The 12,860-nt window shown below is 46.1% G+C and overlaps 1 protein-coding gene across 1 annotated transcript in view; it reads right to left on the bottom strand.

Annotated features, from left to right (window-relative positions):
- TRIM23 (tripartite motif containing 23) overlaps positions 1–12,860 on the bottom strand; it is a 66,383-nt gene that overhangs the window by 33,394 nt on the left and 20,129 nt on the right. The window contains exon 3 of the mRNA XM_073584231.1: positions 12,558–12,679. Coding sequence (XP_073440332.1) covers positions 12,558–12,679 — 122 coding nt within the window. The remainder of the gene's footprint in view (positions 1–12,557; positions 12,680–12,860) is intronic.

Genomic DNA, 12,860 nt, shown 5'->3' with positions numbered 1-12,860 from the left:
CGCCATCTCCGCTGTATCTGGATTTTTCTTCCTGTAAGAAAATAGTTCGTGATTGTACATTTCATGTCCCCCTCTTTTTATACTAACACACCAAACACCTGTCACTGCTCTTCAGATGTTTTATCTTCCCTGGAAACACTTGGTGCATCTTTTCTCAGTTTGCATATTGCAGCCCAGATGATACACTAGAGACCGACCAGTACACCGTCTACGGAGCTGTGCTGTTCCCCCTATATGCCCGACTACAGCTGGACCTGCTAACAGCTAATCAGTAAGGGTGGCCATTTTTTGGACCCCCACAATTGCTTACCAGTGACTCAATTCTATGGTGATGCCAGCCATATCCAAGTCTTAGACAATCCCTTAAAATCAGTTATCTAGTAATAGCACAACAATTTAGAACTAAAGCAATACATTATTAAAATGATTGAAGAGTACTTACGATTGCTAGCCTGCAATTCCTCTCCAGTCGTGCTGGCCACGTGGCTTGCAGTTGGCAATGCCGGGCAGCTTGTGATTCGGGAAGTGTTAGCTGCATTCTCACCAATATCTAGGACACACGTGATATGTGCCGAGTCTTCAGCGATGGGACGCTTACTGGTTCAGGTTCCCTCTTTAGCAAATTCATAAGACTTAAAGTGATTGACTTTACAGAAGAGGCATTTCTATTCCAGAGAGGGCAGCCATTTATCAGAGCAGATTGAAATATAGAGAAGGAGCGTGTCCCACGGTAAGGTGATTGCTTCTGAAGTTTACCTTCATCCACAGAAGTGTTATGACCCGGTACACGGCCATTCTTCCACAGAATGACAAGACGGGAAGTCAATTTGAAATAAATACTGTTACACAACACAACCTTGGAGGTTTGGCATTAAACCTGTGCTTTTTAATAAGGAAAATTTTATGCAAGTCAGCCCTGGATGCAGGAGAGGGCAAGACATACAATGATGCACTGTTCCAATCAGTCACAGACTGCAGTCCGGTGACATCCAGACAGTCCTCACCGAGTGTGCTGGAATCATAAGCGATGACAATAAGTATGCCTTAGTTTGCCACAAAAAAAAAAAAAAATAAGAAGGGTTCAGGCCCTTGGAAGTATAGGTGTCTCAAAGGCAGTGTCACTGATATAGGCTCTGACGCCAAGCCCTGTGTTATGTACTGTAATGCAAATGTACTGTGTTCCTGTATTGTGTACTGCATAGAATAAGGCTGTGCGCACACGTTGTGGATCCGCAGTGTTTTTGGATGCATGGAATTGTATCAAATCCGCAGTGTAGTGCACAGCCAATGTTAATCTATGAATTTAAGAATTGCTGTGCACATGCTACTGAAAAATGCGCAGATGAGCAGCGCTTTATTTTCCGCAGCATGTCAATTTTTTTTGCGGATCTGCAGCGTTTCTGCATCCACTGACTTCCATTGAATCAGGCCCATCCGCAGCAAAACAAAACCGCAGGTGTAAAAAAGATCTGCGGATTTGCTGCAAGAAACGCTGCAGATCGATAGGAGGGAAGTGTGTAGGCGGAATGTCTACATGTATGTGCATGTCTGTGTAAGCAGACATTGTCTGATGAAACTACTGCTCCCATCCGACAACGAATACTCAGTGAAAGCATTGTCGATGATGGGAAAGTAGTCCTATCAGACAATGCATGTGTTCAGTAGTGTTTAAGAAAAAAAACAGAACATACAAAATATAAAATAAAGTACATACTCACCTAGTCCAGGCGCCAGACCTCTGACCTTTCCCAGCGCCTGCACACTGCAGTACTCTGCCCTCAACAGGGCAGATATAGTACGCCTGCAAAGGAGTCACGGCAGAAGTAAGAAGGAGGACGTCATCGCTAGGAGATGGGAGGCGCCAGACCGGACCCCCGAGTGAGTATAATCTAGTTTTTCTTTCAGGTTACATCAGGGGCTTATCTACAGCATTACAGAATGCTGTAGATGAGCCCCTGATGGCAGTGCCGGCAGCTCATTGCCGAAAGAGGTGACAGATTCCCTTTAAGGCTGGGGTCACACCTGTGAGAAACTCGCACGAGTCTCACATTTCAATACCTGAAACTGCTGCCGGCACCTGGGAAAGGAGTGTGCGGCTCCAAGCATTTCTATGCAGCTAAATGCTCCAGTCTGAGTGTCGGTGGCAGTGCTGAGTATTGAGGTGCGAGACGCGTACGAGTTTCTTGCAAGTGTGACCCCGGCCTAATGCAGATTTTTTTTCTCCGTGTGTAAACATCATTCAATGGAGAATGTAAAAGAGGTTGGCCAATAAATGACATCAATTTGGTTAAACATCTTTATTTAGCTTACAAAAACGCATGAAAAATACACATCAAAAAAGCATCAAATCCACGTGGATTTTTACCTGCATTTCTGCCAAGAGATGCAGATTCTGTGCAGAAAATTCCACAGGCAAGTCTGCAACGTGTGCACATACCCATAGGGTTAAGATAGGATCTTAGCATAGAGCCATAGGGGTTAGAGTAGAGGGGGCATTATAGAGTTAAGGGAAAGAATAGCATAGAGCAGGGGTCCCCAACGTGTAGCTTGGGAGCCACATGTGGCTTGCGGTCCCATGAATTGTCTGCCAGCTTGGAGCATTAGCTCCAGGTCTAGCAAAACAGGTATGAAGAATACATCTCAAAATGGTGAATTTTGTGAGTAGCCCTGCACAGAAGTGCAGATCTGGAAGCACATTTACTGGTCTTAGAGGTTTCGAGATGTTTTAGGTATGTTACGCTGGAGGATGATACTACCTGTTAGAGGAGGCGCTCAAAGCTGGATGTGACTGTGTTGGGAGAATACTGAATGGGGGTATTGTGGGAACCCCTGGATCTCAGTGTATTGCTTTGGAGTGATTTCTGTGGAAAAGCTGTTTTATCACTATACTTGTAATGGGGGGCTTTGGTTGACGCTACTTTGAAGGGGCTGGAGCTGGATGTGGCTCTCAAGGTCAGAAAGGTTGGGGACCACTGGTATAGAGGGATAGTAGAATACATGCAGCACAGTGGTTAACTAAATGGATGGGAACAGTAGGGAAGTATAGATAGGCTTCTGGCTCCAATCGGGAAGTATCCTGGGCAGGCTGCTCAAGGGCAGGATAGCCGGATTACTTACCGTTAATGCTCTTTTAATGAGACCACGATAGCACCCACTGGAGGTAGCAGACCCGCCCCATAGGAACAGGAAACCTACAGAGAGAAAAGGGGGTAGTCCGCCTCTCCTCCTCAGTTGTATTTCAGAGTACCAGGAGGACTGCCAATGGTTAGGCAGCGTTCTTGTATTTTAAGTAACTTATTTACTGTACATTTAAGAAATACACCACATATTAATGGAGCGCATCTATTGTTATTATCTTCATAGGGAAGGAAGTGAGCGGATGCTGTCGTGGACTCATTAAAAAGCATTACTGGTAAGTAATCAGGCTTTTTACCCTTCGCCACAACAGCACCCACTGGAGAGATTCCAGAGACCATCACCTGGGTGGGACCACCGTGCCAAGGACCGTCCTACCAAAGCTTAGGTCGGAAGTTGATGAGAGGCCAAGTCTATAGTGATTATAGAAGGTAGAAGGTGTTGACCAAATTGCTGCCTTACATGTGGCTTCGATTGGAATGTCTCCCCTCTTGGCCCAAGATGATGCCATTGCTCTAGTAGAATGTGCTCTGATGCTCTCCGGAGGATTTTCATTTCTCGTGGAGTAAGCTAATCGGATGGCATCCCTGATCCATCAGGATAAGGTGCTCTTCGTGACTCTGTACCCCTTTTTACAGCCCTGGAAAGATATGAACAAAGCCCTACACTTCCTCCAGCTCCTGGATCTTTCGATGTATTTTAAGACAGTTCTCCTAACGTCTAGGGAGTGAAGTTTTTGTTCTTCTGGAGTGGAGGGGTCCCTGAAGAAAGTGGGGAGAAGCATTTCTTGTGGTCTATGGAATTTTGCTGATAGCTTAGGAATGTATGAGGGGTCTGGTTTTAAAACCAACCTATCTGGATATCTGTAAGAAGGGTGGATCTATGGATAGGGCTTGAATGTTGCTAACTCTCCTAGCTGATGTTAGTGCTACTAAGAGGGCCGTTTTGAGTGACCAGTAATTTTGGAGATAGTGTCTATTGATTCAAAAGGGGCTCCCGTAAAGGAGTCTAGGACCAAGTTTAGGTCCCAAGGTGGGATTCTAGGTATGTGAACAGGGGTCATTCGTTCACAAGCTGTAATAAATCGGGACACTCATTTGTTCCCTGCTATATTATGGCCGTAAAGTGCCCCTAATGTGGACACATGGACTTTCAATGTATTTACTGCCAAACCCAGTTCTTTTCCTTTTTGTGCCCATCCTGGAATTTCTACAATCGGAATTTCTGTGAAATGAGAGGTTGTATGGAACTGCGGGAATTTTCTCCATATTTTGGGTAGTAGACTGCTTCCTGCTCTGTAGGAGCATAGCAATTAGTGTTTCGGAAAACCCTCTTGACATTAGTAGCTGCCTCTCAAATTCCACGCCGTCAAGTGTAGGCTGTCCACCTGGGGGTGGAAAAAAGGTCCTTGGGAGAGTAGGTTGGGGATCGAAGGGAGGACCCAAGGATCCGATATAGACATGGTTCGTAGCCATGAGAACCATGGTCTCTTGAGCCAGAACGGTGCTATTAAAATTATCCTCGCCTTGTCCTCTCTGATCTTCCGAATGACCTGTGGTAGAAGGATTATCGGAGGGAAGGCATATGCTAGGTCAAATTTCCATGGGGCCTGCAGGGTGACTAGTATGTCTGGATGATCCGTCAAGGACAGGGAGGCAAATCTTTTTACTTGTCTGTTCTCTTTCGTGGCAAAGAGGTCTACTTGAGGCTGCCCCCATAGAGCTATTATGCCCTTGAAGACACGCTGATTGAGGTGCCACTCCCCCTGCCGAAGTGCAGCTCAAGATGTCCGCTTCTTGGTTGTTCTTTCCCTTGATGTGGAGGGCAGAAAGGGACAACAAGTAATTTTCGGCCAAGCTTAAGATTTTTGCTGCAGAAGACAGTCTCTGATCGAGTACCTCCCTGTCTGTTTAAATACACCACTGTGGAGGTGTTGTCAGATCTGGACATGCTTCTGCTGGAGCTGAGGAAGAAAATGATGTAATGCATAATCTACTGCCGTCAGCTCTTTTAGGTTAGACGAATATTGTAATTCCTCCTTACGCCATCTTCCCTGACAGTAGCTATTCCCCATATGGGCTCCCCAGCCATGGGGCTAGCGTCGGTGGTTAGAGTATGGGATGGTGATATTACCCATGGAACTCCTGCGGACAAATGGTTACTATCTAGCCACCACATTAGAGACGTCAAGACTTCCTGGGATAGGGTTATCTTGTTCGAGGTGACCGCCAAGCCGTCTTTCCTCTTGGAGAATGTGATGTTGCAGTGTGCGGATGTGATATTGGGCCCACTGAACTGCCGGGGTACAAGAGGTGAGCGACCCCAATAGCGACATTGCCTCTCAAGGACATGCATGGTCTGTCCATTGCTGCTCTAACCTTATCTTTAATGAGCACAATTTTTACCTGAGGAAGTAAACACCTCTGGGCCGTAGAGTCTAACTGGAACCCTAAAAACGTCTGGATGGAGAGTGGGACAAGTCTGGATTTCTGGAAGTTGATGATCCTGCAAAGATGAGACTATCAACCACCCGTTTAGCACACTGGGCGATAGAGTTCCCAATAACTAAGAAGTCATCTAGGTAAGGCACAATCCAAGTGTCTTTTTGGCGAAGGCCATCACCTCCAACATCACTTTGGTGAAGATACTCGGTGCTGTAGAGAGACCGAAGGGCATGGCCGTATACTGAAAGTAACGGATCTCGCCTTTGAATGCTACTGCGACCATTAGGTACCTTTGGTATCTGTCATGAATAGGGAGATCATAGGAAGCATCTTTTAGGTCAATACCTGCCACTACACAGTTCGGAAAGAGAAGCCTAATGGTGGACCTGATCGATTCCATTTTAAATTTATAATTTCTTAATAAGCGCATTTAGTTCTTTCAGGTTTATGATTTTTCTAAACGTACCATGGGGTTTGGGAATCAATAAAATAAAGGAGAGTAGAACCCTCTTGTCCTTTTGGGACTCTAAGTTCCTCTTAGATAGTCGACTCCGAATTTCTATTTCGAGGGCTTTTTGTTGTATTGGTGCGTTAAGGGAGGTTATAATAAGTGAGTCGTGGGGAATATGAAGGAATTCTATTTTAATTCCTTCTTTGACTATATTTAAAATCCACGAACTCGATGTTATTGCTTCCCATTTTGGAGCAAAAAGTTAGTCTACCCCCTACTGGGGGGACTGGATGTTCAGTATTTATTCTCTTTTCGGAATTCTGAACCTCTAAACATGGTACCCTTTTGCTTCTCTTCCTTTGTGGCCCATCTCGTTGATCTTTCCGTTTGCCTTCTCTTCCCAAACGGCCGCCTTTTAAAGGCTCTCCTGTAGAAAAGGATAGAAGAGTCAGGGAAAGCCTTATTTTCTTTAGCGAGTATATTGTCTAGGCCTTTCCCAAAGAGGAACTCACCCTCGCACGGGATTGTGCATATCTTAGGCTAGTTTCACACTAGCGTTTATTCCATGCAGGGCACGGCGCCGCTAAGCCCCGCCCCCACCATCAGGTCATCGCCACCTACTATCGCACATGGACGCATGCGATCTGCACACCCCATCTTTAGAATAGGGTGCGCAGATTGTGCGCTAGTAGGATTTTGGCATGCGCTGCGCACTTTTGAAGGTGCGCCGAGCGCACCGAAATACAACATGCTGCGTTCGGCGCACCTTCAAGAGTGCGCAGCGCACGATCTGCACACCCTATGCTAAAGATAGGGTGCGCAGAACGCATGCGTCCATGTGCGATAGTAGGCGACGATGACCGGATGGGGCGGGCAGGGAGCCGGCAGGGGGCGGGGGCTTAGCTGCGCCATGCGCTGCGTGGAATAAACGCTAGTGTGAAACTAGCCTTAGATTTTGATTGGAAGGGGGACGCACAGCTTTTCATCCATAGTGCCCGCCTGGCGCTGTTCACAAGACCCGCCGATCTTGCCGCTAGGCGTCTGCATCGGCCATGAAGGCTGCTGCTCCTCTAATTAATGGGATAGCGGCACGCAGTTTTTCCCTGGACACTTTCTGCTCACTCTGTTAGTCTAACTGGTCCAACCATACGAGAACTTATCTGGCGGTGCATGTGCTGGCTTAAAAATGCCCGTAGTTGCCTCCCATGACCTTTTTAGTGATGATTCCGCTTTTCGGTCTAGTGGGTCGGACAGTAGGCCCGCATCCTCTACCGGGATAGTAAATGTTTAGAGGTGGAGGCTACAGCAGCGTCAACCTTAGGAATTTTCGTCCATTTTAGTAGCTCATCGTCACTAAATGGATATTTTCTTTTTGAGGCCGATGGGAGGAAACTTCTCTGATCTTGTTTCTCCCATTCTCTCTTTATCAGGGCCTTAATTGCCGGTATTACCGAAAAAGCTCTCTTTTCTTTCTGCGAAACCCGCAAACATTATATCCTGCGTGGTTTGAGCGCTCTTAGTCTCCTCACACCCCATAGTGTTTCTTACAAATTTAACCAAGTTATCAACACTATCCAGGGGAAAACATGATCGTCCCTCAATTTCTGACGATGATGATGATGTCATGAGTGAGGAGTCTGAGGCTCTCTTGTTCCTCCGAATCGGAGCTGAGGGTCACTTGTTTTTTGCCCCTACCCTCTGAGGGTAGCACGGGCGGTCGCCTGTAGTTCCTCTCTAATGATGGTCTGTATGTCCTTAGATGACAACGCAGCTCCCTGTCTGGTCTCCCTAATACATGGTTTACAAAGTTTTTGGGGGTAGGAGTCAGGGAGAGACTGAGCTCATAAAGCGCATTCTTTGTGTTTCGATTTTACTTAGCCTGGAAAGAGGGGTGAGACATGGCGAAAAAAGGGGTGTCCGCTTGATAGGCAGAGTTTTTGCACACTCGCCCAGTGAAGCTTACGGTAACGGGTCGGATGGCTGAGGTGCAGTCCTGGCTCCTGTGTCACTTCTGCGAGTGGTGTCAGTGGATCCTCTGCCGGAGCGGTCTCGGGAGGTGCCACCACCCGCAGAGTCCCCTGCTGGAGGATGCGAATCTCCTGGGGATGACATGTTTCACCGCCGACCCCTCTGCGGCATTCGTTTAAATAGGGCGTTTTTTTTCCTCTGATCCCCTGACCCGGAAGTTCTCCTCTTGTTCCGGGTCAGTTGCGCCGCTTCGCACCTGCGCAGTAGCGCTTGTGGGCACCTTGCACCTCTGCCATTATGCCCCGGAAGTTCACCCATTGCTTCTGGGGCTGGAGCCTCTACGTCGGGCGGCGCATGCGCAGGCCCCGCTTTGTACACTGGGGGCCGCATCCCAGAAAGCTGCAATTTTTTTTTCCTTTGCGCCACTGGCACTCTTACCGCTTCCACTGCGGCGGCTCCTCCATGGTCCCCAAGCCGCCACGACGCTCCATGCAACCCACCCGGTGTGCTCCTGAGTGAGATCGGGCGGCCCTCCCCAGACCCGGCCATCACTCTTATCCATCCACCAGATGAGGGGGGAGCCGGCTAATGGAAACTCTCCCAACGCTGCTTCTGGACTGTAGCCCCTGCCGTTCCACAGAAACTGCACAGGCTGCATGCCTTGGCCCAGGTATGCTTTCTGTAGGATTCTTCCTGGTGTTCCCCTAGGAATAGGTAACCAAAACTGAGGAGGAGAGGCGGAACCCCCCCCCTTTTATCTCTGTAGGTTTCCTGTTCCTATGGGGCGGATCCGCTACCTCCAGTGGGTGCTGTTGTGGCGAAGGGTAAAGCATGCAGTATAGGAGACCTTTGCAGGCTGTGGGGATAATCTGCAGACTGTATTAAGGGGCCCCAGGCTTGAGAATAGTGCAGGACAGGCACCAGCTCAGCAGGGCCATCCCCAGGAAAGATCCATGTCTATGACCGGGGCGGGAGTCGTTAGGATGGCACTCCCAGCACCTTTACAGATTGGACCCAGATGAGGGGCTGACAGGGAGCTGGTGACGCAGGAAATACACAGATTGGCTATGGAGACAGCAGGGATTGCCGGGAGAACAGAAGGAGAGAATACAGAGGAAACGGAATCTGCCCGGAAGGCAGAGAAAGTGCAGGATATTCGGCTCTGTGTGAATTGTGCTGCCAAAGTGATGAGTACCCACGTTATCAGTAAAGTTGAACTGCTTTAAAAGTACTGACTCTGCAGTGCTTTGTGGAGCATGGTTACCTGAAGCTGGAGTGATGGAGAATGATGAGACTCCAGCAACTGGAGTACTCTGCTGCATGCAACAGAAAGGACTACCACTCTGGCCACCCTACAGAGTCACTGCACTTTATTGCAATGTTGTGGTGGCAAAAAAATAAATTGAATTATGCTTTTTTTTTTTTTTTAAAAAAAAACAAAAAAAAAAAAAAAAAACACATCTACACCAAAAATAGTATAAATTAAAACTTTGGCTTGCAGCACAGAAACATATGCCCTTCACCCAGCCCATGAAGGAGAAAAAAAAAAAAAAAAAAAAAAAGAAAGGGGAGACATAGAAAATGCTCTCTCCCCCTGTAACACAGCGTTTAACCTTATTTATCCAGCAGTCCATTTGCAGTTAGTCAAGAACCATAGCTTCTTATACAAGTCTTAAATGTTGATTTTTGATATTTTTGAATGGCTGTTTGTCTCATATCAGCTCCTACAGCTTATTGTCTGTTATCTTTGCAAGACAGGGATGCAGGGTCATTGAACAATCAGTGTTTACCAATATGTTGATTGGCCATTGTATGGGACCCTGTGGCTAGTTGACTTGCAAAACAGGAGAAAAAAAAAATGCAAATTGCTCAAGTACTCAAACAATGACAGTTAAACTCATCTCACCACCCACCTGCCCTATGGGTGATCACATGAAACACTGATGTGGTTAGAAAAAGCAATTTCTATTGTTCTGCAAGATGAATCACTTTACAAAACCACATCCAGGAATATTCAACAGGATGTCAGCTCAGGGGACTACAGCCCCAGTTAGAAGAAAACAGATCTGCTCTATTGACCATAGCTGAGCCCTCAGAGACATCTTTAAGAATCCAGGTTGAGACAATCAGGTCCCGTGGCCACATAACTGACTGCTCTGAGTCAGTTTCATAAGCTTGTCATTACCTTCTCTGTGGGGGCCCCATCAAAGCAGGTTGGGGTAGTCAGCCTGCGAGTTGGAGCTGCTCTAATCCCAGGGAGTCAGCCGAAGGGTGAAGCTAATATGCACAATTTGGGGTATTTTGCTGGAACTGCACTATAGGTTATTGTTTATTTCATGGTTCAGTAAAGTATTGCTTCACTTTTACCTTGACCCGATGTTGTCCCGAGTAGTATTATGCCCATGTAATAAGGAGGGCAGGCATTCAGTGGGATGAGCCCTGGTCCATGTGGTTTTAGACTACCAGACTAGAGCACCCACTGCCCCCTGTGTCTACTCGGGCACTTAATGTTTCCCACCCCCTCTCTTATACACTTTACTAAAAAACCTATACAAGTTTGGAATCATATTGCCAGGTCAGTTTAACCGTATAGGTAAACAATTTTGCAATTGCTCCAAACTAGAGTCCCCCCCCCCCACTTTCACCAGTACACTATGTGGTAAAATCAAAGGCATCATTCAAAAGAACTTGTCCAGAAAAAAAAAAAAAAAAAAGTTATGGCTCTGGGAGGAAGGGGAGCAAAAAACGAAAGCACAAAGTAAAATTACAAGGTCATGAAGGGTTTACTGCATGTGAGGTGCATTTCTTTTTAGTTACGTGAAAAGTGCCATGCGATTTATTGAGCCCCGTGATGCAGTCTTGGCATTAGTTCTATTAGCCTAGTACACTGGACGTACAATGGAAAGTTCTGTATCACACAGACAATAGGGCAACTGAAACTGTGCAAACAGCTGGACAGAAGACGCATGCAGCCTGAGGAAGCCAAGGCGCAACGCGCGTAGAGGCGGCAGGCAGCGGCAGCACATAGTCACTTTAATGTAAGTGTTATGGTACTCTATTGCTTATTTGTTATCCGGTCCAACTTTTATTATTAGGTCTTTTTCTCTGCATAGTAGAGTATAGTTTGCTTTGCCCTAGGTTGGTTATCTCTATGGCTTACTTTCGCCAGTAGTTGCTGAGGTTACTACTTGTACTTTTCTTTTCAAATTGCGGTCAGTCTTATTTGCTTTAATAAGTGGTTTACTCTGCCGAGCAACTAACTGTTTGCTTATACTGTTCGTTTTGAACATTATAGTGGAAAAAAAATTCTTTTCTGCCGGCTATCATTGTGGCAATTATTTATACTCACTGTCAACTCTTGCCACTTTATGCGAGTTCACGTGATTGGTGCAGCTCTTTGAAATCCATTCTCCATGCGGTGAAAACTGTTTACGGCGGTATGTACATTATACAATTTTGACTCTGTATTCTTCCTTAGCTGATATAACAAATTCACTAAAGTGTTGGTTAATAAATTCTTTGGCAAAAGAAATATTCCCCATTATCTCTACTACATAAATATGGCAGATTAATGAATAAGGCTTTCTAGATCATATTTATATTATATGGATGAGACTTTTTATTGAGTACCTTAAGGGAGTAACGCTCTCTATTATTATTCTTTCCACTTGGATTTTTTCTCTAGATGTCACCTATTATTCATGTCTATCACTGCCTGCTTTAGCATTGATGCTCTGTTTTTGTTTTTAATTATTTTGTAATAAAATTTAATTTTTTTTTTGCTAAAACTCTTCTGGTCCCTAATTTTCACTTAATAGTTGAGATATGGTTCTTTGTTGATATATACTGTTGTCTGAGTTATGCTATTATTTATTTCCCATTAACAGGGGATTTTTTTGGTACTTAGGATAAATGTTATATAGCATGCATTATTGAAAACTGGGCAACACCCAATTTTTTTTTTGCAGCACTTTGATTCCCACCCCACAACTACCTTGGTTTACCCCTTTTGTAAAATAACACATACTCCCTGCCGATTCTACTCAGGTGGTGTTGGCTCTCCCAGGGATCGTGTAATACTTTCTGCAGGGATCACGTGCGGGGACAATCAGCGCTGGCCTTCTCAGCCCATGGACAGATCAGGAGGAAGGAGAGTGAGGCCAGCGCTGACTGATCTGGCACGTGATCCCTGTGCACAGTATGACAATCCTTAGGAGAGCCAACACTGCCTGAATGGCCCCAGTAGGGAGAATGTTAGTTACAAGAAGGAAACACAGGGAGCTGTCTGAGTAGTGGACAACCCCCTTTAACACCCAGCGATTGTGCTGCAGGAATGCAGATAGGGGTGACCTCCCCATCATTCACAGCAGTACATGAGTAACAGTTATGGATCAGAGCAAGGTCCAGCCTAGTCTTGTGCAGAGCCGGCTCCTGTAGCACTCATGCAACAATACAGCAGACTGGCCAAGCACTTGGAGTCTGGACATTTCTCCCCCCCCCCCCCCCCCCTTAAACCCTTTCCACAAAACAATCTCGTGGCAGCTATCGGTGAGGCATACCTCTCCATACCCTCCTACCGACTCTTCGGAGGCTCCACTCTGGCCACTTGCACCATTTTGCAGTCGTTCCAGTAGTTCCAAGAGAGCAAAGTTTTTCTTTAGTCCCCAAACTCCAGAGTCTCCTGTTTATAAAGTATAAAGAAAAATTAGACTCAACTAGAAATCACATTCATTGAATTTGTTATTTTGTCTAAAGCTCATCATGAAATGGCATTCCCATCTCCAAGATCCTATCCCAACATGTGGAAAGTGTAAGAATAGCAAATACCTCCAATTAGAAATGTAGTGTAGTTTTTCTGGTTC

The sequence above is a fragment of the Dendrobates tinctorius genome, unplaced genomic scaffold, assembly GCF_039654945.1.
Source record: "Dendrobates tinctorius isolate UK_male_01 unplaced genomic scaffold, ASM3965494v1 ptg000083l, whole genome shotgun sequence".
Lineage (NCBI taxonomy): Eukaryota > Metazoa > Chordata > Amphibia > Anura > Dendrobatidae > Dendrobates > Dendrobates tinctorius.
The sequence above is the reverse complement of the archived record's forward strand: the minus strand, read 5'-3'. Positions and strand labels throughout refer to the sequence as shown.